Source organism: Danio aesculapii, chromosome 20 (genome assembly GCF_903798145.1).
Source record: "Danio aesculapii chromosome 20, fDanAes4.1, whole genome shotgun sequence".
NCBI lineage: Eukaryota > Metazoa > Chordata > Actinopteri > Cypriniformes > Danionidae > Danio > Danio aesculapii.
Genome location: NC_079454.1, coordinates 2,161,047 through 2,187,102, shown reverse-complemented (window position 1 = coordinate 2,187,102; position 26,056 = coordinate 2,161,047). Strand labels below are relative to the sequence as shown.

The 26,056-nt window shown below is 42.0% G+C and overlaps 1 protein-coding gene across 2 annotated transcripts in view; it reads right to left on the bottom strand.

Moving 5' to 3' along the window:
- The window catches only part of med23 (mediator complex subunit 23), a 92,832-nt gene that overhangs the window by 35,277 nt on the left and 31,499 nt on the right, over positions 1-26,056 (bottom strand). For both annotated transcript variants that reach the window (XM_056480999.1, XM_056481000.1), the window contains 8 exons: positions 22,272-22,417; positions 21,588-21,833; positions 17,025-17,167; positions 15,019-15,193; positions 14,652-14,815; positions 14,186-14,310; positions 8,556-8,761; positions 3,601-3,781 (listed from right to left, as the gene is read on the bottom strand). In XM_056480999.1, the coding sequence (XP_056336974.1) occupies positions 3,601-3,781; positions 8,556-8,761; positions 14,186-14,310; positions 14,652-14,815; positions 15,019-15,193; positions 17,025-17,167; positions 21,588-21,833; positions 22,272-22,417 (1,386 nt within the window). The remainder of the gene's footprint in view (positions 1-3,600; positions 3,782-8,555; positions 8,762-14,185; positions 14,311-14,651; positions 14,816-15,018; positions 15,194-17,024; positions 17,168-21,587; positions 21,834-22,271; positions 22,418-26,056) is intronic.

Genomic DNA, 26,056 nt, shown 5'->3' with positions numbered 1-26,056 from the left:
CCTAAAATAACTGTTAGCTCCACCTTAAAGAACTGATAGTTTCATCCTGAAGGACTAATTCCCCCACCCCCAAATGACTAATAGCTCCACCTGAAATTACTGATAGCTCCACCCCGAATGACTGACAGCTCCACCCTAAATGACTGATAGACCCACCCAAAATGACTGATAGTTCCGCCTTAAAGTACTGATAGCCTCAACCCAAATGACTGATAGCTCTGCCCTAAATGACTTTATAGCTCCGCCCTAAAGGACTGATAGTTAATAAGAACTCCAATTGAAGCAGAACATCGAGTAGGGGCAGAGCTTTAATTTTATGATGCTCCTCTCATCTTTCACTTGCTGCAAACTAATGATTGGAGGGGCGTGGCTAAGTAAATTATCGCCCAACCCATCACACTAATATAATTAAAAAAGGACTGCTGTTCCAGAGCAGATGGGCAGATTTTGATTGAAGATTACCAAAACAAAAACGTATTTATTTCAGTGGATTACCTTGCACAGATTACCTGTTCACCTTAACTTTACCAATATGTGCTAGCAAAATAAACATTGCAAAATCAAAGCACTTTGGCATCTCACACACTGACTTGAACAGATCTGAACAGCATCTCTGATTCGAGCCTCAGTGCAGATATGCAGACAGTTTAATTCCTATTTGCACTGATTAGGTCTTTCAGCTGTCTATTTCAGTAACTGAATGGCTTTGTTTGGGTAATCACTCCCTCAAGTTCCAGCATCTCAGCATTTGGTCTGTCTCCTTTAATGACAGCAACACTGCAGCTAGAGAAACTAAGAGATTATTGAGCATCCACAGATGAAGTATATCAGATTGTCAGTGCCACTCTTTTACCAACACTCTCTTAATGTCAACATGACACATCAGATCATGATTACACTGCAAAGATACATCCATCACTGTGAAGGAAAGGACATTCTGACCTGTAAAAAAGCTTGGGTCGCAGATTATTGCAGTGTCACTTTGAGGTCAGTGCAGAGTTATTTGAGAGCCAATACTTACAATGTCAAGTGAAAATACTGCAGAGTGATGTAATGAAGGGTTCTGCGCCAAGACATTAGTCAGAGTTACGCAGGACAGGAGCACGACCGCTTTATGAGGACACAGTCGAAGGTTTTCAGATATGACCTTTCTCATAGTGTGTGATATAGCAGTGTGGATGCAAAAGGTCAGCAAAGTTTCAAAGATTAAGTGCAGATAAGTTGTATGACCAATCAGAGCAGAGTGGGCCATGTGACCACTTTAGAACAGAATCAGATCAGAACAGAGGCCATCTGACCAATCAGGCCAAATGGGTCATGTGCCTCCTTTGGAGAAGAAAAAGTTTAACTGACCAATCAGAATAGATGCCACCTGACCAATCAGAGCAAATGGGGCCATGTGACCACTTTAGAGCAGAAAAGAGTCATCTGATCTATCAGAACAGACTGGACCATATGACCAATTAGAGCACAAAAAATCATCAGACCAATCAGATCAGAACAGATGCCATCTGACCAATCAGAGAAGACTGGGCCAAGTGACCAATTAAAACACAAATAAATGATCTGACCAATTGGATAATAAAAATGCCATCTGACCAATTAAAGCAGACTGGGCCATGCGACTCCTTGAGAGAGGAAAATGGTAAACTGACCAATTAGAATAGAGGCTATCTGACTAATCAAATCAGAACAGATGCCATCTGACCAATCAGACCACAAAGGGCCACGTGACTAATTAATCTTTTTTGAACTGATTGGTCATATTGGCTCTGTTCTAAGAGAAAATACTGGGCTATGTTACCAGTTACAACACAAATGAATTATCTGACCAATCAGATCAAAACAGATGGCATCTGACCAATCAGAGAAAACTGGGCCATGTGACTTCTTTAGAGCAGAAAAGGGTCATCTGACCAGTCATAATATAAGTCATTAGACCAATCGGATCAAAAAAATGCCAACTGTCCAATCAGGCAGACTGGGCCATGTTAATCCTTTAGAAAAGAAAGGGTAAACTGACCAATTGGGGCCATGTGACCAATTAGAGAACAAAGAATCATCTGACCAATCAGATCAGAACAGATGCCATGTGACTAATTAGAGAAGACTGGGCCATGTGACTCCTTTAGAAAAGAAAAGGGTAAACTGACCAATCAGAAAAGAGGCCACCTGACCAATCAAATCAGAACAGATGCCATCTGACTAATCAGAGAAGACTGGACTATGTGACCAATTAGAGCACAAAGAATCATCTGACCATTCAGATCAGAACAGATGCAATATGACCAATGAGAGCAGACTGGACCATGTGACCAATTAGAGAACAAAGAATCATCTGACCAATCAGAACAGATGCCATCTGACCAATCAGAGCAGACTGGGCCATGTGACCAATTAGAAAACAAAGAATCATCTGACCAATCAGAGCAGACTGGACCGTGTGACCAATTAGAGAACAAAGAATCATCTGACCAATCAGAGCAGACTGGACCGTGTGACCAATTAGAGAACAAAGAATCATCTGACCACTCAGAGCAGACTGGACCATGTGACCAATTACAGAACAAAGAATCATCTGACCAATCAGATCAGAACAGATGCCATCTGACCAATTAGAAAAGACTGTGCCATGTGACCAATTAAAGCACAAATAAATCATCTGACCAATTGGATAATAAGAAATGCCATCGGACCAATCAAAGCAGACCGATTAGAGCAGAAATGGGTCATCTGACTAATCAGAACAAAAGGCATCTGAGCAATGAGAGCACAACAGATCCGATTGGACCATGTGACCAAACAGAGCAGAGTAGGCTCTCACAAAAGGCAGGGTTTATATTGACCAGAACCTTAAATCATAGGAGCTAATGGGCCTCTTTATGTAATGAAAAGAAGTCAAGTGTTTTTTGATCTTGGTTAGGTGTAACTCTATTGTAGACAACAACAAAAAAAATAACAACAAGCATACTCTGATTATATATTTTAGTAATGTTAAAACGGTTTAATTTGGTTACTTAGATGTGTGTAATGCGTCCATAATCTCAGCCCACACTCTCCTCTGATTGGCTGTGATATTTCACTGATAATAATTCACGCAGTAATCTTGGCTCAGCGTGTTTGGTTGTGACCTGGTGTATATGTGCTGTTGGGGACGTTTTCATCTACTCTGGGTGATTTTAAGGCTTAATTTGGCCACTATGTTCTCTGTGTTTCAGCAAATGGGATGATCTTTGGTGACAAATCTTATTTTGATGCACATTTTGGGAAATGCTTAGAGATTTAAAAAAAATTCAACAATACACTCTGGGTAAATTGACTACCCTTTGGTTATGTTGGGGGCTGCTTTTGCCCCATTGACTTCCATTATAATCATATTTAGATGCAAAGCCATGACAGCATATAATCAGGCATTCTTGATTGTTACTGGTTTTCACTGTTGGTCATCCGTTGCAGTGCAAAAATCAGGGAAAACAATGAAGAATGCTTGATTATATGTAAGTCAATGGGTCAATGGGGCAAAACAGGCCCTATCATAACGAAAGGGTAGTACATTTGACAGTACACTAATGTTAAGGTCAGACGAGTAGTCAGGCTCACCAGGCAGAGGATGAGTCTATCCAGGGTCACGATGTTGTACTTCCACACCATGTCGTTCAGGATCTCGATGCACTTGTTGAGCTGCTGTCCGCCTGCGGATGTGGAGAACTCGTACACGAGGAAGTCTGCAAATGTGCGCACATGAGCCACTAGCGCCCGTGCCCCGATGCGCTCCAGGACCCTGAGGACAGCAGGACAGAGAAAGAACGCTTCACTAACACTTCAACTGTGTGCAAATGGGTATGGAAACACATTCGTGTGAGTTAAAATCGGGGCTAAAATCATGCACCCTTTTAAAATCATGCAGTCTGAACTCGGCATAAAGAAAATTATGACAGAATTAAAATTCTTGAGTGCACTATCCTCTTTAACATTTGCTAGAGTCTAATAACAAAAAGTCTAATCATTTGACCTTCTCTGGCCGTAAAAACTCACATCATCAATGAGTTTTACCAGAGCAAGACATCTGCAGACACGAGACACTGTAAGTAAAGCTGCTGTTGGAGAGATCTGGATCACTCTCCAGAGATGCTCAAAGAGAACAGAATCAGAGGAGACAGACAGCAAGAGATGCGTCAGAAAGAGAGCTCTGAGCTCCAGAGACGCCAGAATAACCCCCGAAATAAACAAGAACGACATCTTCTGCACATGACTGAACCTGACGACACACAACAAAGATTCTGTTATTATGACTGAACGTGAAAAAAAACCTCCAAACCAGGCAGAGGCCTTGAAGATGACAGGGATTTCTGGATCTAACGAAGATTTATGGTCTCGATATAATGGATAAATATGAAATACATGCAGTTTGCTGTTAGCAAATGCTGCACACACTGGGAACATGTAACAATGTGCTGCACTATTTCTGTTCAATAACATAGTAAACGCCTCAGCTTAGCTTGCAGTGATCGTTATGCATTCAGTCATTTTTTCAGTAATATTGTTTGATTGGTAGCAGAGTTTAGGTCCTAGCCATGTCAGCTTAGAAAACATTTCATTATCTGTCGATTTTAGTAAACAATAGCTACGGAAGAGCTTCAAATAGGAAAATTACTGAAAATATTTGGTTAAAACAAGATTTTCAAGCCAGTTGCTAATGGTCTAATCTGATTCTGTGATCTATGCTAAGCTAAATGTGCTAGCACCGGAGATTGGCTGAATTGGTAAAATGGTAAAGCTCAGCAGTTTAACTCTAATGCTGTGTTCACAATAGACATGGCACATGCGATCAATAGCACACAGCTCCGTGAGTTCATCAACTCCAGAAACTATACGTGGATTATGGAAGCTTTCCAGACGAGCCCAGTTTGATGAGATGTTGTCTGGTGTCGGCAAGTGGATTTGCCCTTTGGGACACCAACAACAGGCGCTACGTCATAATCACTGCCATACTACAGCAAGCTTCTGATTGGTAAACGCGGTGCGAATGTTCGCTAAAGTTGTCTGCAAAAGTTCAATCGCGCTGCAGGATGTCTATGTGAACGTACCACGAGAGAGCTGTAAAATCAGCCTATTTAGAAACAAAAATATTCTTTCTTTTAGTTAGGGATAAAGTACATACAGGTTGTTATCTAAGAATAAAGCCTGGTAGTTTTATTGAATTATTGTATAAAATTGATGGGTTTATTCTCCAAAAACAACTGTCCTGGATGCAATTTATCCTGATTGTTTCACTATTATTTGCAACAAATTGTAAAAAGCTGACAGAAACTAAAACAGCTGATGGAGTATACACTAACCTGCGCATTATTCAGACACAAGATGGCGCCAAACAGTCAAAAACACAAAGCTGACAGACACTAAAACAGCTGATGGATTATACACTAACCTGCGCATTATTCAGACACAAGATGGTGGCAAACAGACAAAAACACAAATCTGACAGACACTAAAACAGCTGATGGAGTATACACTAACCTGCGCATTATTCAGACACAAGATGGCGCCAAACAGACAAAAACACAAAGCTGACAGACACTAAAACAGCTGATGGAGTATACACTAACCTGCGCATTATTCAGACACAAGATGGTGGCAAACAGACAAAAACACAAATCTGACAGACACTAAAACAGCTGATGGAGTATACACTAACCTGCGCATTATTCAGACACAAGATGGCGCCAAACAGTCAAAAGCACAAAGCTGACAGACACTAAAACAGCTGATGGAGTTATTCTCAGCCTCCTTTGTTTATGTTGAGTTATTTTACTTTGAAGACTATGAAAAGGCCATATTCTTTGCCCTAAAAGTGAAATTACTGAACCTACACACACAGGAGTCTGATAAAAATGCTAATTTAAAAAAAAAATTTCTGACGGCATTTGGAGGTTTTTGCATCTAAACTCTTCACATATATATATATATATATATATATATATATATATTAGTAACCCAAAGAGTAGTGCACATGTTCACATGCCCCCCTCATTTATTAAAATGCTGTATAAATGAGATGTTATTTGAATCTGCAGTCTTAGTTTTTATGTAACTTTAGAAAGGTTCAAAACAAAACGTTGGAGAAACCTTGAACAGCATTACTGACTGAAGACGGAGAAAAGCAGAAGAGATGGAGAAAAAAAAAGCAGAAGAGATGGGGTTACATAAGCACTTGATCGGCGCTGCGCTCAGCCTTTGTGAAGCCTGTGTGTGTCTGTGTGTTTACAGTCATCTGACAGTCTGAACACTGAGCTCAATGTGTCCCGCAGTCCCTCAGTATCACGCCTCAGCCTCCCACTGATCTGAGAAAGAGGCAGAGACGTCAGAAAGCTTTAAATGTGTGTGTGTGTGCGTGTGTGTGTGTGTGCATGTGTGTGTAACATGCGCAGAGAGAAGCACAGCTCGTGACTGGAGAATAAAGAGGACCGGTCCATTCACACCAACACAAGTAGCCTTTATACAGCGCAGAGCAGCTGCATCAACACACACAGGCTTGTTTTTGTGAATTGTGGGGACAGTCCATAGGTTTCAACAGCTTTTTTATACTGTACCAATTGTATTTTCCACAACTCTACACCTAACCCTACTCCTAACAGGAAACTGTGTGCAATTTTACTTACTGCAAAAACACTTTCTGTATGATTTATATGCTGTAATTATCAGCTATATCAGGGATATCAGCTATGCCCTCATAATTCATCTTCTCCTTGTAATATCTGTCATACCAGTGTCATTATACACATTTGTGTCCTGATATGTCAGAAAAACACACACACACATCAGCAATGTCCTCATAAATCACCACCTCATTGTAATACCTGTCATACCAGTGTCATTATACACATTTGTGTCCTATTATGGTATAAACGCACATACACATACACAGAAATCAGCCATGTCCTTATAATTCATCTTCTCCTTGTATTACCTGTTAGACCAGTGTCATTATACACATTTGTGTCCTGATATGTCAGAAATACACACACACACATCATCAATGTCCTCATAAATCACCACCTCTTTTTAATGCCTTTCATACCAATGTCATTATACACATCTGTGTCCTAATATGTCAGAAAAACACACACACATCAGCAATGTCCTCATAAATCACCACCTCATTGTAATATCTGTCATACCAGTGTCATTATACACATTTGTGTCTTATTATGGTATAAACACACACACACACACACACACACACACACACACACACACACACATCAGCCATGTCCTCATAAATCCTCTTCTCCTTGTATTACCTGTCAGACCAATGTCATTAGACACATCTGTGTTCTAATATGTCACAAAAGCGCACACACATAATTCACAATCTCATACCTGTGACATTATGGGTCGTTTCTACTGAGAGGTGCAATATGGTACAGGTCACCTTTATCAGGCTTGAGTTTCCACTGCTAAAAGGGTACCATTGGTACTCTTTTGGTGGGCGTGGTGTACGACAGAAACCCAATGCTTATTCAATACTTACTCTTATTTTTCAACCTTATAATATCTCTTTTTCCACAAAGCATTGCACAGTACCCTACCTGACAAAAGTCTTGTCGCCTATCCAAGTTTTAGGAACAGTAAATAATAACTTGACTTCTAGTTGATCATTTGGTATCAGAAGTGGCTTATATGAAAGGTAAAGGCCTCTAGATTACACTTATTTGAGCACAATAAAATATGATCATGTCTTGATTACGAATGATTTCATTAGGACAGTAAGGTCTGACTTTACTTAGACTAAAGTCTCATCACTGAACCTTCAATAATGTCCAGTATAGAATATGTGGTCATGCTGCAGTGGAAACAGAATGAATATTGTGTCTGACTCCATCATGAGCTTGGAGGACTGCATCCATACATCTCTGCAATGACTCAAATCACTGATTAATAAAGCCATCTGGAATGGCAAAGAAAGCCTTCTTGCAGGACTCCCAGAGTTCATCAAGAGTCTTTAGATTCATCTTCAATGCCTCCTCCTTCATCTTACCCCAGACATGCTCAATAATGTTCATGTTTGGTGACTGGGCTGGCCAATCCTGGAGCAGCTTGACCTTCTTTGCTTTCAGGAGCTTTGATGTGGAGGCTGAAGTATGAGAAGTAGCGCTATCCTGCTGGAGAATTTGCCCTCTCCTGTGGTTTGTAATGTAATGGGCAGCACAAATGTCTTGATACCTCAGGCTGTTGATGTTGATCATCCACTCTGCAGATCTCTCGCACGCCCCCATACTGAATGTAACCCCAAACCATGATTTTTACTTCACCAAACTTGACTGATTTCTGTGAGAATCTTGGCTCCATGCAGGTTCCAGTAGGTCTTCTGCAGTACTAGTGATGATTGGGATGCAGCTCAACAGATGATTCATGGAAGAAATTGACCTTCTGCCACTTTTCCAAATGATCAACTAGAAGTCGAGTTATTATTGGTTGCTCTTACAACTGGGATCCACAACAAGACTTTTGTCAGGTAGTGTATAAATTGTAACGAGCAGTGAACGTGAGATCACCTGAAGCCGATCTGGTTGATGTGGTCCGTCTCCAGCAGCATCTTCCACAGCAGACACAGGAAGAGCGGCGGCGAGCCCTGCATTGAGAAGTGAGTGATGATGTCGTTCTCGTTGGTCATGGACTTCCACTTCCTGTACTCCTCCTCCACGTTCTTCTTCAGGTTGAAGCGGCTCTCCTGAGGGACATTATTCTGCTTGAAGAACGCCTGCAAGATCGACACAGGAGACGAGTCACGATATCAGTATGAAGCTGATTCTTGTTCACAATAAAACTTTAACAATAACTACACTGACAAACTACACTAGCTCTGTCCAAGACCACTCCCTTTTCACTATATAGTGCACTACATCGGGTCTCCGATACTCAATAGTGGCATCTAAAGTCTAAGAAAACAACTTAATTTCCCTTAAAGACCCTTTTTTCATCAGAGGGTGGCCACAGTGGAATCAACCCCCAACTCATCCAGCTTATGTTTTACACAGCGGATGTCCTTCCAGCTGCAACCCATCACTGGGAAACACCCCCACACACTCATTCACACACTATGGCTAATTTAGTTTATCCAATTCCTCTATACCGCTTGTTTGGACTGTGGGGGAAACCCGAGCATCGGGAGGAAACCCACACCAACAAGGGGAGAACATGCAAACTCCACACAGAAATGCCAACTGGCCCAGCTGGGACTCGAACCAGCAACCTTCTTGCAGAGAGGCGACAGTGCTAATCACTGAGCCACCGTGCCACCTGATATGAACATACGAAGGTTAAAAACAACTTCATTCTTAACTTTCAGCCAGGATTATTACAGGAAGTCAGCAATAATAATAATAATAATAATTAACGCATTTTCATACACTTGTATAGCTTCTTGTTGTAGATTATTTCTGTGGGAAAACCCAAAGTTCTGATGGACTGAGAACAGCTGTTTTAATGAACTCAACAGGCAAAAAACAGAAGCTCTCTGCGGTTGGTTTGTGGACAGTCATGGCCATTGCTTAATTTGTGAATTGCGAGGTCCCGGAACAGATCGGGGTAACGGATCTGGCATGTAGAGGTGTTGCGTACAAAAGTGGAGACCGGTGGGGGGAGGGGGGGGGGGGTGCAGGGGGTTGGATGTTGGAGGGGTGTCGCGGACAAAAGTGAAGAGGTTTGGGGAGTCACGGATGAAAGTGAAAGTGAACAGCGGACAGGGGAGGAGGGCGGTTGAGGAGAGGGATTGGGAAAATAAGGTGTCGGATCTGATGTCAGAGGTGCCGGATCCAGATCTGGCGTGTTCCGGCACAAATTAAGCCCTGATCATGGCTAAGACTATTCAATTCATCTTTATTTCTATAGTGCTTTCACAATGTAGATTGTGTCAAAGCAGCTTCACATAGAAGATTGTAGGAAATTGAAATTGAAACCGTGTCGGAGAGGTCACAAAGGAGCTGTGGCTACACATTGTGAGTGCTCAAGTCAGGAAAGGGGTATAATATGATCAAATCTAAATGTTGAAGATCTACATGTTGAAAATTGCTACAGTGGAAAACATTATGATTAAAGCAGTGTATTTGTTCTCTTTGTTATCAAATAATACATTCAATTTGACAAATGGACCATGGCATTTCATGCAAACCATGCAAAAAAAAAACAAGGTATATGATCTCATTATAGGTTTTCATGTCAGAAAACCAGACTTTATGGCATTCGTGTGCTTTTTCCAAGTTGGATCTTATAACCCCAAATCAGAAAAAGTTGAGTCAGTACAGTAAACGCAATAAAAAAAGAAAGTAGTGATTTCTGTTTTTACTTTGACTTGTATTTCATTGCAGACAATACAACAAACATTATTTTATGTGTTCCTCATCATTTTTATTGGACTGTAATGTTGCCGTTCCTTTTCACAACACTTAAAAGATGTTTAGGGACTGAAGACACCAAGTGATGAAGTGTTTCAGGTGTCATTCTGTCCCATTCTTCCTGCAAACAAATCTTAAGGTGGGCAACAGTGTGGGGTCTTTGTTGTCGCATTTTGTGCTTCAAAATGCACCACACATTCTCTATTGGAGACAGGTCGGGACTGCAGGCAGGCCAGTCAAGTACCTGTATCCTCTTCCGCCACAGCCAGGTCTTTGTAATGTGTGCAGAATGTGGTTTTTGCATTGTCATGTTGAAATATGCATGGGCGTCCCGGAGAAAGGAATCCAAAATCTCTATGTACTTCATCACTAATGGTGCATCACAGAAGTGCAAGTTACCTTTGCCAAGGGCACTGACACAACCCAATACCATGACCAACCCTGGCTTTTGAAATAGTTGCTGGTAACAGTCTGAATGATCCTTTTGTTTTTTGGTCCAGAGCACATGGCATCCATTTCTCCCCCAAAATACCTGAAATACTGTGTGATGGTGCATCCTAAGCCCTGCTCACACTGTGAGATTTCAGCCACGATTCTGTCATTTGAGACAAATTTGGGAAATCCTAAAAGATTCCTGGAATCCGAGGCTAAAATCGGTGATGTGTAATCACTGGTTTGACATGTTCACAGACACCATCTTAATGCCCGTTGCGATCAGAGTTTTCCTCCGATGAAGTTCTGGCAGTGTCAGAAGATTTCACACACGTTCCTGCCGTGTGACAACAGCTGTGATGAGCGTCAATTCAAGAACCAATAGGAGCTCCGAATTTGATGACGCGATTCTTGCGACAATTCAAATGACCGTGGGGAAAGGTCAAAACAGTTTTAGTCTTCCTGGTTGTATTATTGAGACTCTCTGTGTGCAAAATTGCCGCTACATATTGTTTACGTTTGCTGTGAGGAATCATTTCAGAACACGGGATAGTGAAAGTGTCACGGGTGGATGACATCAAACTCCGGGGGGTTTCTTTCATGTTTGGCACATCTTCATTGTTGTTCAGTCTGACTTTATGACAGCTGAGATCTTAGTCTGACATGGAAGCCATGTTCTTGCAGTCTGCGTGTCCACAGTTCGCTGATTTAGGGGTGTGTTGCTTCACATGTAAATTAGTTTTGATGTACCGCCAATGTAACAAGGGGGCGGAGCCATGAGCTCACTCGCTCTGCGTTTGCAACAGAGTCTGACAGAGGAGTGAGAGGATCCGCATTCAGTCATACATGTACGACTCTGACACAGACCAAGCAGAGAGTACAAAATCATTTGTGTCTTTGTACAGTTTTACAGCCAACTGTGTGCTAGTTTCAAGTGCCGAGCTTGTACAAAGAAGCTAATAACCACGCACACTGAATTAACTTTGACTGAGGCTGGGGATGCGTCACTCGAAGCCGCGACACGGCACACCAGACACTCTCTGTGGCGCACCAGAAACAGGAAGTGTCCCAAATCATCGCGCCACGCATTTTTGAATTCTAAACATAGGTTTCTGCAGCCGTCCGCGGCGCCCAGCTGTCGACTTGAGTGTACCCTGATAGAAACCGATGTTTAGAGTTCTAAAACGCATGCTAGTTAAGATCACAGGGAGCTTCTGGGATCGCCAGAAATGCAAACGGCTGAAGTATAAGGTAGACTCAATGAGAAGTACACATGTTTGCAAACCCACCTAAAGATACAACCAATAATTCTGATTAGAGCGATAATGTGGAGAATATTGATCTTGTGTTGAGCCCAATGAGCCTTGCATGAAAATGGCGGACATGAATCAACAAACTGAGGATATGATGATGCGCCTGTCAATCAATTTTGGTGGGCGGGGGGACCGCTCTCCTACGGTCGATCTAAAAACCGCTCCAATTGGTCCACCGTTTTTTTATGTTGTCAAATTGAAAAAAAAGCACTGGGTGTGCTTATATCACCCCAATATGACGGTCTATACACCATACATGCACATATGTCTGTCCAAACAGCTTGAAAAGTAGATTTTTTACCATAGGTGCCCTTTAAATAAAGTTTGTTGTATTGTCTGCAATGAAACACAAGTTAAAGTAAGTTTAGAAATCACTACTTTCTTTGTTTATATGCGTTTTCCACACTGCCCCAACTTTTCTTTGAGGTTTTTAGATATTTGGGCTTTCCATCCAAGCTTTTTCAGAACGCTGAAGGACTACCAGATGAGTGTCATAAAGCAGCAACAACATAATCCCAACATAAACCATGTCCTTGTGGAGAAATGTCTCCAGTACTTTGAGCTCCTTTTACTTTAAACAACAGAAGATGGCTCGGCTCTTTGAGGAGAATCACTGTCCATTTTCCACCCGTGTTTATTACAAACACCGCATTAAAACATTGAGATGAAGGAGAATTCATTTCACCAAATTTCCACTTCTAGAGAGCGAACGACGTCAAACTGTGAGTTTACAACCTTCAGTGTGAGTGAATCTCAACAAAGCAGCCCAGGTCACATGTCAGCCCAACAATCACAAGAAATTAAACAGTGAAATGCAGCCAACAGCTATGAATATACATATGAATAAACATGAGTGGAATAGATTTATTTTAACTTTAATTAAGACTGTCAGCATTAAGGCATGTGATTAATTCAAAGTCATGCTGTAAGGACTATGCAAAATTACATGCAAAAACGTTACAGAGAGAGTGCTTGGAAAGTGAAGTGATTTTACAGTGTTATTAATAGCAGATATCGTTTTGTGGACGACATGCTAGTCTATAATAATACTCTAAATAGTGTGTATGGTGAGTGGTAAGCGTGATAGTTCAATATTTGTTTAAAATGATTAAAACTGCACCGTATATATCATTTCAAGTACATGAGGAGGATTCACAGTGAGCTTGATAAATGTCTGTATGTGTGTGTGTGTGTGTATTACAGTGTGAGGGGTTGTGCATTTATTTGGGTGTAAGAATGTGAGTTTGTGAGCGATGAAATGTGTGCATGTGTGTGTATCGGTGTGACTCAAACGGCAACCTCCCACTCTCTCTTATGAGGCTAATATGGAAATGACTGAAACTGTAATTCATCGACTGGCCACTGGGGGCTGGCTCCAAAACAAAGCAAATTTCTATTGACTTCCATTGACTGTCTGTGTATGTCTGTGTGTGAGCATGTGTGTGAATGGGTGCGTAAGTGTGTGAAAGCATGTGAATATGTGCGTATATTTGCAAATTGGTTACATTTATATAGCGCTTTTCTGGACACTCAAGTGTGTGGCGACGCCTGGATGAGGCGACGGCAGCCATATTGCGCCAGAACGCACATCACCCACCAGTTGATTGGTGAAGATAGTGATGAAGCCTATTATGATATGGGAAGGGTAAGGAGGTTATGATGGACAGAGGCCAGTTGTCAGATTTGGCCAGGATGCCTTACTCTTTTTCGAAGGACATCCTGGAATCCTGGAGTCAGGACCTCGGTTTAACGTCTCATCCGAAAGACGGCGCTCATTGAGCAGTAAAGACTCCCCTTCACTATACTGGGGTATTAGGACTCACACAGACCACAGGTCGAGCGCCCCCTGTTGGCCTCATTAACACCACCTCCAGCAGCAACTTAGCTTTCCCATGTGGTCTCCCATCCAGGTACTGACCCGGCGCAGCCCTGCTTAGCTTCAGTGGCTATGTGTGTGTTTGTATGCGGGTATGTGAATGTGTCGGCATGCAAGTATGTGTTTATGTGAGCATGTGTGTAAATGCTTGAGCGTGTGTGTGTGTGTACCTGCAGTGGAGCAGGGAAACAGCTGAGAGTGTGAGAGGCCCAGTTATGAGGTGTGAAGTTCATGATGGTCTGCAGGATGTCTTTACACCAAGTGCCCTGAATCGAGTCCGAGCCTGTGAAGAAATCTGTGCGCACACACACACGCGCGCACACACACACACACACACACACACACACACACACACACACACACAAACAAACAGAGAGATACACAGACAGACACAGGCAGAGACATACACACACAGACAGAAACATACATAAACACAGAGACGCATGTACGCACGCGCACACACAAATAGAAAAACACAGAGACACACACACATATACACACACACATATACACACCCACACACACAAAGGACAGTTTAGCACAATACAAACAGATCTGACTATTTTCAGGACTACGTATTCACAATGTAAATGAGTAAATTAAAGTCGTGAGCGTGTGAATGAAGTGTAAGTATACCTGTGACGTGCGTGGCTCGGGCCAGTGTGAGGATGAGCGCTCGGTTCAGCTCCTCAGACTCAGCTGACAGCACCGTTTTTGGGTCGTTGAGGAACCGCGTGAACTGAGGCTGAACCTCGGAACTACCCAGAGCCGTGATCAGGCGCAGAGCTGTGCTTTCAACACTGTCAACACACACACACACACACACACACACACACACAGACAGACAAGACAGATACCAAGAGAGAAAGAGACAGACAAAAACACACACACACACACTCTGTAAATCATTATGAATTATTATTCTATAAATATATAATAATTTCGAGCAGTGTGTGTGTGTGTGTGTGTGTGTGTGTGTGCGGGCGGGCGGGCGGAGTCTAACCACAAGTGCAGCTGGTTCTGATTGGTCTGTGGGACAGCGGCGAGCGAGTGAAGGTGGGACAGGAGCTGCACGCGGTAATGAGGCTGAATGTGGTGCATGCGGTAGCTGAACATCTCCAGCAGTGTGTGCAGGATCCCCCACGCGTGTGACTTGAACACATTCGGCAGAAGCTGACCTGGAGGAGAGACACACACACACATACACACACATATTTATATTTGTGAATTGTGGGGACATTACATAGGTTTCCATTGTTTTTATACTGAATGAACTGTGTTTTGTACCTTTTGAGGTCAGAGGAGTGAGGTTTACCTGCATAGCACTTTGCTAACTGGCCTACGTCACACTTACCCCCTAAACAACACTCCCATCCCGGACGAGCCCCCATGTGTAACCCACTGGACATCTGCACCCAACCCGTGCTGAGCTGGGATTGAACCAAGCGGCAACCTCCCGCTCTCCCTCGGGAAGCCAATACGGAAGTAACTGAAACTGCAGTTCATCAAAATTTCGCTAGTCGTGGCTCCATAATAGAGCAAATTACAATTGAGCCCACAGTTAGAATGGCCAACTTTACAGCAGAAAAAAAGGTGTTTACAGCCTGGTACAAAGAACGATTTTGGTTCATATAGCTATTATTACCCTCCATGACAACTGTGAGGGGGGTGAATTTTTTTATAACTCATCCATTTCCTTTATATTAGGTTATATTAAGTTTGCATAATTAAGGGCGTGGCCACTTGAGTGACAGCTAGGTCTCGCTGGTCGCCGTCACTTCACCTCAGCTGAATCCGGCAGATTAGCCACTGATCTCGGCATATTCATATTCATTCATATTCATATTCAAAAATGCATATTCGTATTTTTGTGTTGTTTTATGTGGCTTTACACAGTCAGCTGCCTTTTGGGATTATTTCCTACAATTATCAGATGATATGGGATGCTGTGTGCATTTAATTGTGCTCACAGACCATTCACGTGGCCTCCGTTTCCCATGTGAGTAAACTTATACACCATCTCTATAAATGTATTTGTTTTATTTAAGATCATTTATCATTTATAATGTTCTTTAGACCTGTAATGCCCTCCAGAATCTGCCAGATTGATTAGCTGTAGGCTCTAGAACAGTCATCTGAAGCGTTATCATACAGTGTTATGCTGGAGTTCATCAATAGTCTTGCATTTACTAACACACACTATATCTGAAGTGTTTGGACGTATTTCGCGTTTTCCTCCTGTAGAAAAACGTCATAAGAACAATGTTTAGTGGCTCAATGTATTACTACAGTGTTTTTAAAAGTCTAAACACTTTATTGATATAGTGTACAGCCAAGCACATGTGGTCAGAACACAAACGAGTCGCAGGTAATGAAGTATCAAGCGTTTCTCCCAAAGTAAAGTCTGTCTGCCAGGTCTAAGAAAAGTGCCAGCAGGTGTCTGTAGCTCCGCTCACTCTACGCCTCTTTGCCCTTGTTTGGTATCCCGCCGTGGGTGCGATGACGCGCGAACAAAATGGCGACGGTTGGCCGCGCCTAATTGTAGCTTCTTTTGCAGTGTTCAGAAACCTATGGGTGACGTCACGGATACTTCGTCCATATATTTTACAGTCTATGGATTGAACCAGCAATTCTTTGTATGTAAAATGTAACTATTTTAATATCTCTATACTAATATTTATATTAGTAACGAAATTAGCAAATCATAATTTTTACATTTTATGTCATAATATTGACTTTTCTAGTATAACATCATTTCTTTTTGACAGTGTCTTGATTTACATTTTTATCTCCTCATTTTGATTCCTTAACCCATAACTGAGTTTCACTTTGTATAACCGAATTTACTTTTGACCGTCATCATTTTTACTTGTCATAACCATTTCAACTTGGTTATAATTTATTCATAATTTCTAATTATCAAATGACATTTCACATTTCACAATTTATATCCTAATAATTACTCTATCATAATCATAAACATCAACATACATTAATATACAGACTTACTGATGAATCCCTTGATGCCGAGCGACTCGATCTCCATGTAGACCAGCAGTCGGCTGTACGTCTCCACCAGGGCAGGAGCCAGAGCCAGACTGGACTTAGCGTGAGCTAGTTTAATAACACGAGTGGCTATGCTGTGGATCAAACTGAGGGCGAGAACAGAAGAGAATATGGTGCTTGATTATTGCACTACAATACATTATGCATCTGCATATTAGCATATCTTTAAGAGATGCTGACGACACGTTTATGCACAACCAGATGTAAGCAATGCCAGATATTGAGGATGATTCTATTACAGCTTATATGATGGAAAAACAGTCAAAGAGCTAGGAATATGTGATTTAGTATCTGCTTTAATAATGTCTGCTACTATACTGGACCACAAGTGTTCAATTGCATGCATTTTTAATCTTAGGCCCTGATCACACCAAACAGGCACCTATTAAAATGGTTTTCTAATGGCTGTGAGCCATATATATTCAGTTCAAAACTAGATTAAAGACCTATCTTTTTAGTAAAGCATACACACAATGCATCACATAACTCTATGATGCATGACTGTGCTCCATGCAGGTGGGTGGGCTTGACAACCACTTGTAGGACGCACTCCACCTGTCAGAACGCACCAGATATTTTGTTAGAAACCCTCATATGCTTGACATGTTTGTTCATATGACCGCTATTTTCACTTGTAGCACATCACCTTTGGCTTGATATTGAATATCTCTTATTTAAACACCCTATGAACAGCAGCTACGCTAAATATTTTCTTTGTGCCCCATTTCCACCTGGGGATACTCATGCTGAGGCCACTAGAGATTGTGTAGCGCCATTGATCCAAGACCCGTGAAGAGATGATGCCAACCATAGAGGACTTATCCTGAGCAGATACTGTGAAGGTCATGGAGGAGTGGAGAGCATGAGAACAACTCCTGAAAGACCCCAGTGACAGACGAGTGTCCGCATTGATGCCGTGGGCCAGCCAGAACGCCCGCCGGTGACCTACTCGCACTTGCAGCTTCTCCATGATGGGCGTCCAACGTTCTCTAGCCTCCGGTGCCTAGACCGCAGTTCTGCACATAAAGTTTGGCCAGAGGAGAAAGGGTCGTCCCCAATTGAGCCTGGTTTCTCTTGAGGTTTTTTCCTTCACTTTCGTCAATTGGTGAAGTTTGCTCCTCGCCACTGCCTGCCTCTGGCTTCCTTGGTTTGGAACATGTGGAGCTGCGCATCGATGGATTTGCTCCTCAGTGTTTAGACTTTCAGCAGTGACAATCAAACCACACTGAACTGAACCGAGCTCTGAAAACTGAACTGACACGGTTTCAATTGACTATAATCTTCTATGTGAAGCTGCTTTGACACGATCTACGTTGTAAAAGCGCTATAGAAATAAAGATGAATTGAATTGAACTGCAAACGTTTTGCGCAACCTGCGCGCCTCGCGTTTTTGCCATTGCATTTTGTGCATCTGCAGTTAAAAAAAAGTCAATTCTGAGCGGAAAAGGCGTGTTACGTCAGTCGCGTCTTTTTCATTCTCCAATCAAAACACTCTCGGTCCCACCCACGCTGGTCAAAGCTACCCAAGCAGACAGATAACAGAGCTTGCGCTATACGCCGTTGGAAAGTGTGGTTACATTTTTTGAGAGATGCGCATCAGCGTCAGCCACATCGAGGCTGTGTCGGGGCATATGTATAGTATGTAGTATCAATCAGCATTTAGCAGGTGTGCATCAGGGTATGGTGAAGAGTATGCAACTACGCCTGACCTTTTGTGACAGCATGTACAAGAGACAGCAAGTGTGGTGCAGAATATCAACGGGCTCATCACCATGTGTGTTTCTTCTCTGCATCTCATCATCTAGATTCAAGTCTCATTAGGGCTTTAAATATTGCATGTAAAACTGGACTTGCAGTGGGAGAATCTGCTGGTCCCAAAGAGAGGAAGACAAGCTTTTTCCATTTGCATAATCTGAATTATTATATAAAGAATGAATATGAATGAATATAAAGGTCTGGTTTCAAAGGAAGTCTACGCAGGAATAGGAATTGAAAACTGATTTGAAAAGGCGCAGAAAACATTGTGGATGCAATAAGCACACATGCTGCACACACACTCAAACTACTCTTGAATTTCAATGGCAGATTGAGAACGTACATTCTCACATTGTGTTAGCTGGCTTGTTTCCACTAAGTGGACTAGTTGAGAACAGCATTGACTTTATTCTTCAATGCTGAAGTGCTTTTTTTTGTGATTGTTTTAGTAGTTCTGATACAATCGCCTATGGGAGAAACTATGGGTGAAAATGGCAGTTTGCAACATCGAGCAGCATAACGAGCCATTTAAAAATTAGTGAAAGTGAATGAGACCGCAAGTCTCCAAAAAGATTCCAATGGCTGCGTCCGCTCTTATGTCAAGAATAGGGTCAACAGTACAGTAGGATTTCGTACCAGTAACCCTGATCAAACTTGTTTTCACTGCCAGTAGTACCCTAAACCAGCGGTCCCCAACCTTTTTATCACTGGTCAACGCTTGACAATTTTTCCGTGGCGCAGGGTACTGGGGACTGGGGGATGTGGCGGATGGGGATGTGTTGGAGTGGTGTAATACATGTACATAGAACTCAAAATAGAACTTAGTTTAGGACAGATTTATTTTTAAATTACATAATTTCAGTAATTTTTTCGCTTTTGTTTGAAGTATATCGGAGACTTTACCTGGTAGGAACAGTATACTGCAAAAATGATAAAGGTTACTTATGGAAACGCCAGTATGTGCACTCCTTTTGAAAATGAGCACTGAAAAAGGCCCCAGTTTTGGCCCCAGTTCAACCAGAAGTGATGATTTTGTTCGCTTTATTTTTACATGTTTTTTGTAATATTCCAGTTTTGAGCGTAAATTTGCATCTGCAGATGGAAACATCTTGTTAGCTATTGCTGCGTGTTGAACTAATGTACAAAAGGGTCCCAAAAAAGTGGTATGATACACTTTGCTATTTTGATCCTGCAGTCTAGTGTTTACCACCAGATGGCGCTATAGACTAGTTTTTAACAGCAGACTGTGCTCATGGCTAGGTTTTAACAGCAGATTGCGCTCTAGGCTAGACTCTAACTGAAGACATGCTCCAAGCTATCTTTTTAACAGCTGACAGTGCTCTAGGATAGTTTGTAACGGCAGATGACGCTTTAGCTAGTGTTTAACAGCAGATGGCGCTCTAGGCTAGTGTTTAACAGCAGGCGGTGCTTTAACTAGTTTTAACAGCAGACGGCACTCTAGGCTACTTTTTAATAGCAGACAGCGGTCTGGGCTAGTTTTTAACAGCAGACAACGCTCTAGGTTAGTGTTTAATAGCAGATGACGCTCCAGGCTAGTTTTTAACCGCAGATGTCGCTTTAGGCTAGTTTGTAACAACAGACGGTGCCCTAGGCAAACTTGTAACAACGGATGATGATTCAGGCTAGTTTTAACAGCAGATGGTGCTCTGGGCTAGTGTTTAACAGCAGACAATGCTATAAGCTAGTGTTTAACAGCAGATATTACTTTAGGCTAGTTTTAACAGCTAATGGCACTCTATGCTAGTTTTTAACAACAGATGGCGCTCTAGGCTAGTTTTAACAGCAGACATCCTTTTGGGCTAGTTTGTAACAGATGGTGATTTAGGCAATTTTTTTATAGCAGATGGCACTCTAGAGTAGTTTTTAACAGCAGAAAGCGCCCTAGGCTAGTTTTTTTACAGCAGACAGCTCTTTAGCTAGTGTTAACAGCAGATAGTGCTGTAGGCTAGTGTTTAACAGCAGACGGCGCTCTAGGCAAGTTTTTTAACAGCAGACAGCGCTCTAGGCTAGTTTTTAACAGCAGACGGCGCTCTAGGCTAGTTTTTAACAGCAGACGGCGCTCTAGGCTAGCGTTTAACAGCAGATGGCGCTCTAGGCTAGTGTTTAACAGCAGACGGCGCTCTAGGCAAGTTTTTTAACAGCAGACGGCGCTCTAGGCTAGTTTGTAAACAGCAGACGGCGCTCTAGGCAAGTTTTTTAACAGCAGACGGCGCTCTAGGCTAGTTTTTAACAGCAGACAGCGCTCTAGGCTAGTTTTTTTAACAGCAGACGGCGCTCTACGCTAGTTTATAACAGCAGATGGCGCTCTAGGCTAGTTTTTAACAGCAGACAGCGCTCTAGGCTAGTTTTTTAACAGCAGACGGCGCTCTAGGCTAGTTTATAACAGCAGATGGCGCTCTAGGCTAGTTTTTAACAGCAGACGGCGCTCTATGCTAGTTTTTAAACAGCAGACGACGCTCTAGGCTAGTTTTTTTAAACAGCAGACAACGCTCTAGGCTAGTTTTTTAACAGCAGACGGCGCTCTAGGCTAGTTTATAACAGCAGATGGCGCTCTAGGCTAGTTTTTAACAGCAGACAGCGCTCTAGGCTAGTTTTTTAACAGCAGACGGCGCTCTAGGCTAGTTTTTAACAGCAGATGGCGCTCTAGGCTAGTTTTTTAACAGCAGACGACGCTCTAGACTAGTGTTTAACAGCAGACGGCTCTCTAGGCTAGTTTTTCTTCAGTCTCACCTCATCTTAGCATGGACGGTGAGGGAGTCCAGCAGGTTCATGGGCAGTGGCGTGACAGAGCCGGACGCCATGCAGTTAGTGCCAGGCAGAGTGATGCGCATGCTGCCGTTGCCGTAGATGGTCTCCACCAGCACGCCCATGGGCAGCGTGAAGCACTCGGAGTTGGTGGAGTAGGCGTTACACAGCAGAGCGATCTTGTAGTCCGTCATGGGCAAACTCTTATTGCGCAGACTCTGCTGGAGAAACCTGGACACACATAGGAGATGCTGTGAGGCACAGTGCGGTTGCGTGTGTGTGCGCGTGTGTGTGTGTGTGTTCATGTACGTGTTTGTGTAGTCACTTGTGGTGCAGCTTCAGTGACGACCCATTCACACCGGGTGTTCAGCGTCAATGCTTCTTATTCACATTGAAGGGGTGACGTCGATCACTGCCGAACTAAATTGTGGGTCCGTCAGTCAGCCAATCAGATTGCTTTATGCAAATTCCCCAGCTCAGAAAGTAGCCGATTGCTGATTTGTTTCATTGGCTGAAGCTGCTATGATGATCGTGACAGCCCCAACTTAAGACAGGCCCTCTGTCAAGCGTTAACGCCGAAGCCCAGTGTGAATCAGGCGTGAGTGTGGGATGGGGATCTGCAGTTTGGAATGTGTGTGTGCGTGTGTGTGTGTGTGTGTGTGTTCTCACTCGTGGTGCAGCTTCAGTGAATGTGGAATGGGGATCTGCAGTTTGGAGTTGTCGTTCTGGGCTTTGCGGTTGAGGTGAATCCAGATGCAGGTCATGGCGAATGCGTGTGTGGACTGGGGCTTGTTGATGTCCGGGACTGGAATACACTGAGCACAAAACAAAACACACAAACACAACTCTGGTAAAACACATGAAGCATCTGCAGCACTTCTCTCTCTTCAACCCGAGCACTAGTCTCGTGTAGCCAGAGCTCAGACTGACGGCTGAAGGTCTGTGACAGGGGTGCCCATACATGATGCCGGAGTCCTGCAAAGTTTAGTTCCAACCCTAATCAGACACACCTGGGCTAGCTCTTACCAGGCTTTCTAGAAACATCCATGCAGGTGTGTTGAGTCAGGTTGGAGCTAAACTTTGCAGGACACTGGCCCTCCAGGACTGAGTTTGGACACCGCTGGTCTGGGAGCTTTGTCCGCTTTAAATGGTCAAGCCCCGCACATCATGTTATATGACTGACAAGTTAACCAACCAATCACATTTTGTTTTGTGCCACGTCATGTCTGCGGGTGTGGAATTGCCCTCAGAATAAGTCCGAGATGCAACTTTACATTGTTCAGTCACAACCTTCTTTTTAAGGGCACCTAGGTTACCCCTTTTTTCAGATTTCAGAAGTCTTTTGTGTCTCCAGAATGTGTCTGTAAAGTTTCAGCTTAAAGCACCCATCAGATTATTTATTATACCTTTTATAAGATTCTATTTTATAACTTTTAGCTTCATGTAGCGGTTTTGTTGTACTGCGCCTTTAAGGCTAGTCCCCCCCCCTAATTAATGATTGATGATCCAAGCAAACTGAACAGACCTTTTATTCCCTGTTGATATGATTATACACGTGACTACCGGGACATGTTAATACGCAGCTGTCAATCAATTAGGTGGGCGGGGGAACCGTACTATTACGTCAAGTCAGTCTGAAAACCGTTCCAATTGGTCCACCGTTTTTATGTTGTTAATTTTGGAAAAAAAAAGCACTGGGTGTGTTTATATCACCCCAATATGACGGTCTATACACTATATCTACACATATGTCTGTCCAAACAGCTTGAAAAGTAGATTTTTCCCCATAGGTGCCCTTTAAACTTTACAACAGCGACGCATCAATATTATAAATGATCTCTCAGCAAAGCGTATAGGAAATCAGTAGGAGATGTTTGTAGACTTTGGATGTATTCACACTAGGCACGGTTGTCTTGAACCATGCCCAGGCACATGATGCGATGAGAATATCGTAGACACACACACTGCGATATCAATGCTGAAACTATATATAATGCAACCCTAACTAAAAACATAACACATTAAATATAATACTAAGAACTTCTAACTTTTAATTAAGCCTTTGCAAATCTAACTAGAGACACTTGTTTGGTAAACAAAGTATGTTTTTGTGACTTTAGAAAACTCTGGTGCACATGTGTAATCAATATAAAAGCTAAACAAATCCATATTTACACACATTTACATAAGTTAATAAACAGACTCAATGATCTGTGAAAAAAAATCTGTGGAAATCTGCGGGCCTAATTCAGACTCCTGGGCTTGACTGATGTTGAACTGTGTGATGTTTTCCTCTGGTAAGCGTGTAATTGCCTTGTGCTAGTTACAGGCTTTAGTTAAACCCATGTGTGTGTGTGTTGCAGCACATCTGCCGTTCACAGATGCTGTTTGCTAATGGCTGGATCATAGCAGACGCAGCCGGCAGCCCGTCTCTCATCATCAGCCCTGTGGGCTTCACACACACACACAACTGAGATGCTGTAAATGGACAACGCTGTGTATGAACATCTCTGATCAGAGAGCTAAATCTGGCTGCGCTAATGACAGATGACTGATGCGGGTTCTGTGGTAGTGTGTCTGTAAACTGCTTGGTTCTTTAAATCTGACGGTCAGCCGTTGAGCTTCATCGGTCAGAGGTGCATTTCCCATACAACCTCATAACTCGCAGCTGAACTACCTTAGTACTAGGCATCACTTGAGAAATAAACAATGTGCCACCAAAGATCCCCAAAACAGTCACAGATTCATCATTTGGACGACGGTAGTTATAACATACAATGTGCCCGATGACACTGTAAATGTGGCAGAGAATCAACTTCTTTAGAGAAAATCTGCATTTGATTATGTTATTTTTCTGTACAAATTATAATACTTTACATGCACACGTTTCAAAATTAATCCAATATTAGTTTTGGTTAAAATGCGCATTCGTTTTCCATATAAAAATACAAATAAGGCCTATATTTCTTTTATAAACACTATGGAGAATTTTATATATTCTATTATAAGACCTAAAACCAACTACAATAGTTAAAGCTAATCTCATACAGCTTACAAACCAGATATATGGACAAATAATGCAAAAACTTTATTAAAAAATTGTTTATTTTATTCATTTGGCCATAATTACATTTAGATTCTGAAATTATAATCACGATTATTATCATTATTATTAACCCTTATGCGCTGTTGGGGATGATTTTATCCACTCTGGGGTGATTTTGAGTCTTAATTTGGCCACAACGGTCTCTGTGTTTCAGCAAATGGGATGATTTTTGGTGACAAATCTTATTTTGACACATATTTTGGGAAAATGCTTTAAAAAAATGTTAAAAACTCAACAATACACTCTTGGCAAATTGACTACCCTTTCATTATGTTAGGGATGAAAACATGCGCTGAATTAAACTGCTGTAAAAATGCATCAGATAAATATTTTTTTAATTATTTTGCATAAATCTGTTAACCTCATTTATTGCCAAACTACTGAAAGCAACAGCAGATAATTCACCTCAGATCTGGAAAGTAAAATAAACCGTCTGAAATTGAACTTTAGAAATGTGACTCATATCCAACCAACACATATCAGTGATTCAGCATCTACATTTAATCATGTTAAAGAGGTTTAATATGTATTCATTAGATTATAAACCTTACCATTTCGCTGGAGTGCAGTGAGTGCACTATTCTGTGCTTCTGAATGGCTGTATTTAACTTTCTGTCGTGTTTTGTCTGGTACAAACAGCTAAATTGCTTATCACTGCTAATCTCGTCACGTAGCGTGATGTTAGGACACGGGTTACAATTAAACCTACTCACCTAATGTTTACACTTATAATGTTTATATTATTTGCTAGTTAATAACCACCCCATGTGGAACTCTGAATCTGCATCTCATTTCGGAGGCTGCTACTGTCCACCGGAGGTCACATTTGGTCACAGACTCACACTTTGAGAGTCTTCCTGACAGAATAATTGAAATACGCTGTTTTTTACCAAGGCAACCCGGGGTGCTGAAATTTAATTGGCTAAACTGGCATTGGGCGGGTTAAATGACCAAAACAAAGACAGCCATTAAGGCATGTAACGAAGATTTTCAAAGCAGAATATCTGACTTCAGCATTGTGTTTCAGATAAACAAGAATGTTCACTGAGCATATTATGGTATTTTAATGCTTTAGAAGAGTCCAAAACTGACATACAGCACCTTTAATTAGACAAATTATTGAACAATAGTGGTTTGTTCGGAAGTCATTTAAAAAATAGTAATTTAAATAAAGATAAAAGAGGCACAATAATAGTGACCTTAGCCGTTTTTACATTTTTATATGCTGCCAAATGTGCTTTGTGAACTAAATGTATTACAAAAGTTAATCTGGGGTGAGTGATGTGACTACACTAAAATAAGAATATGTAAATGAGAAACCACCCCTCAGCCACTCCCCCACCCTCCT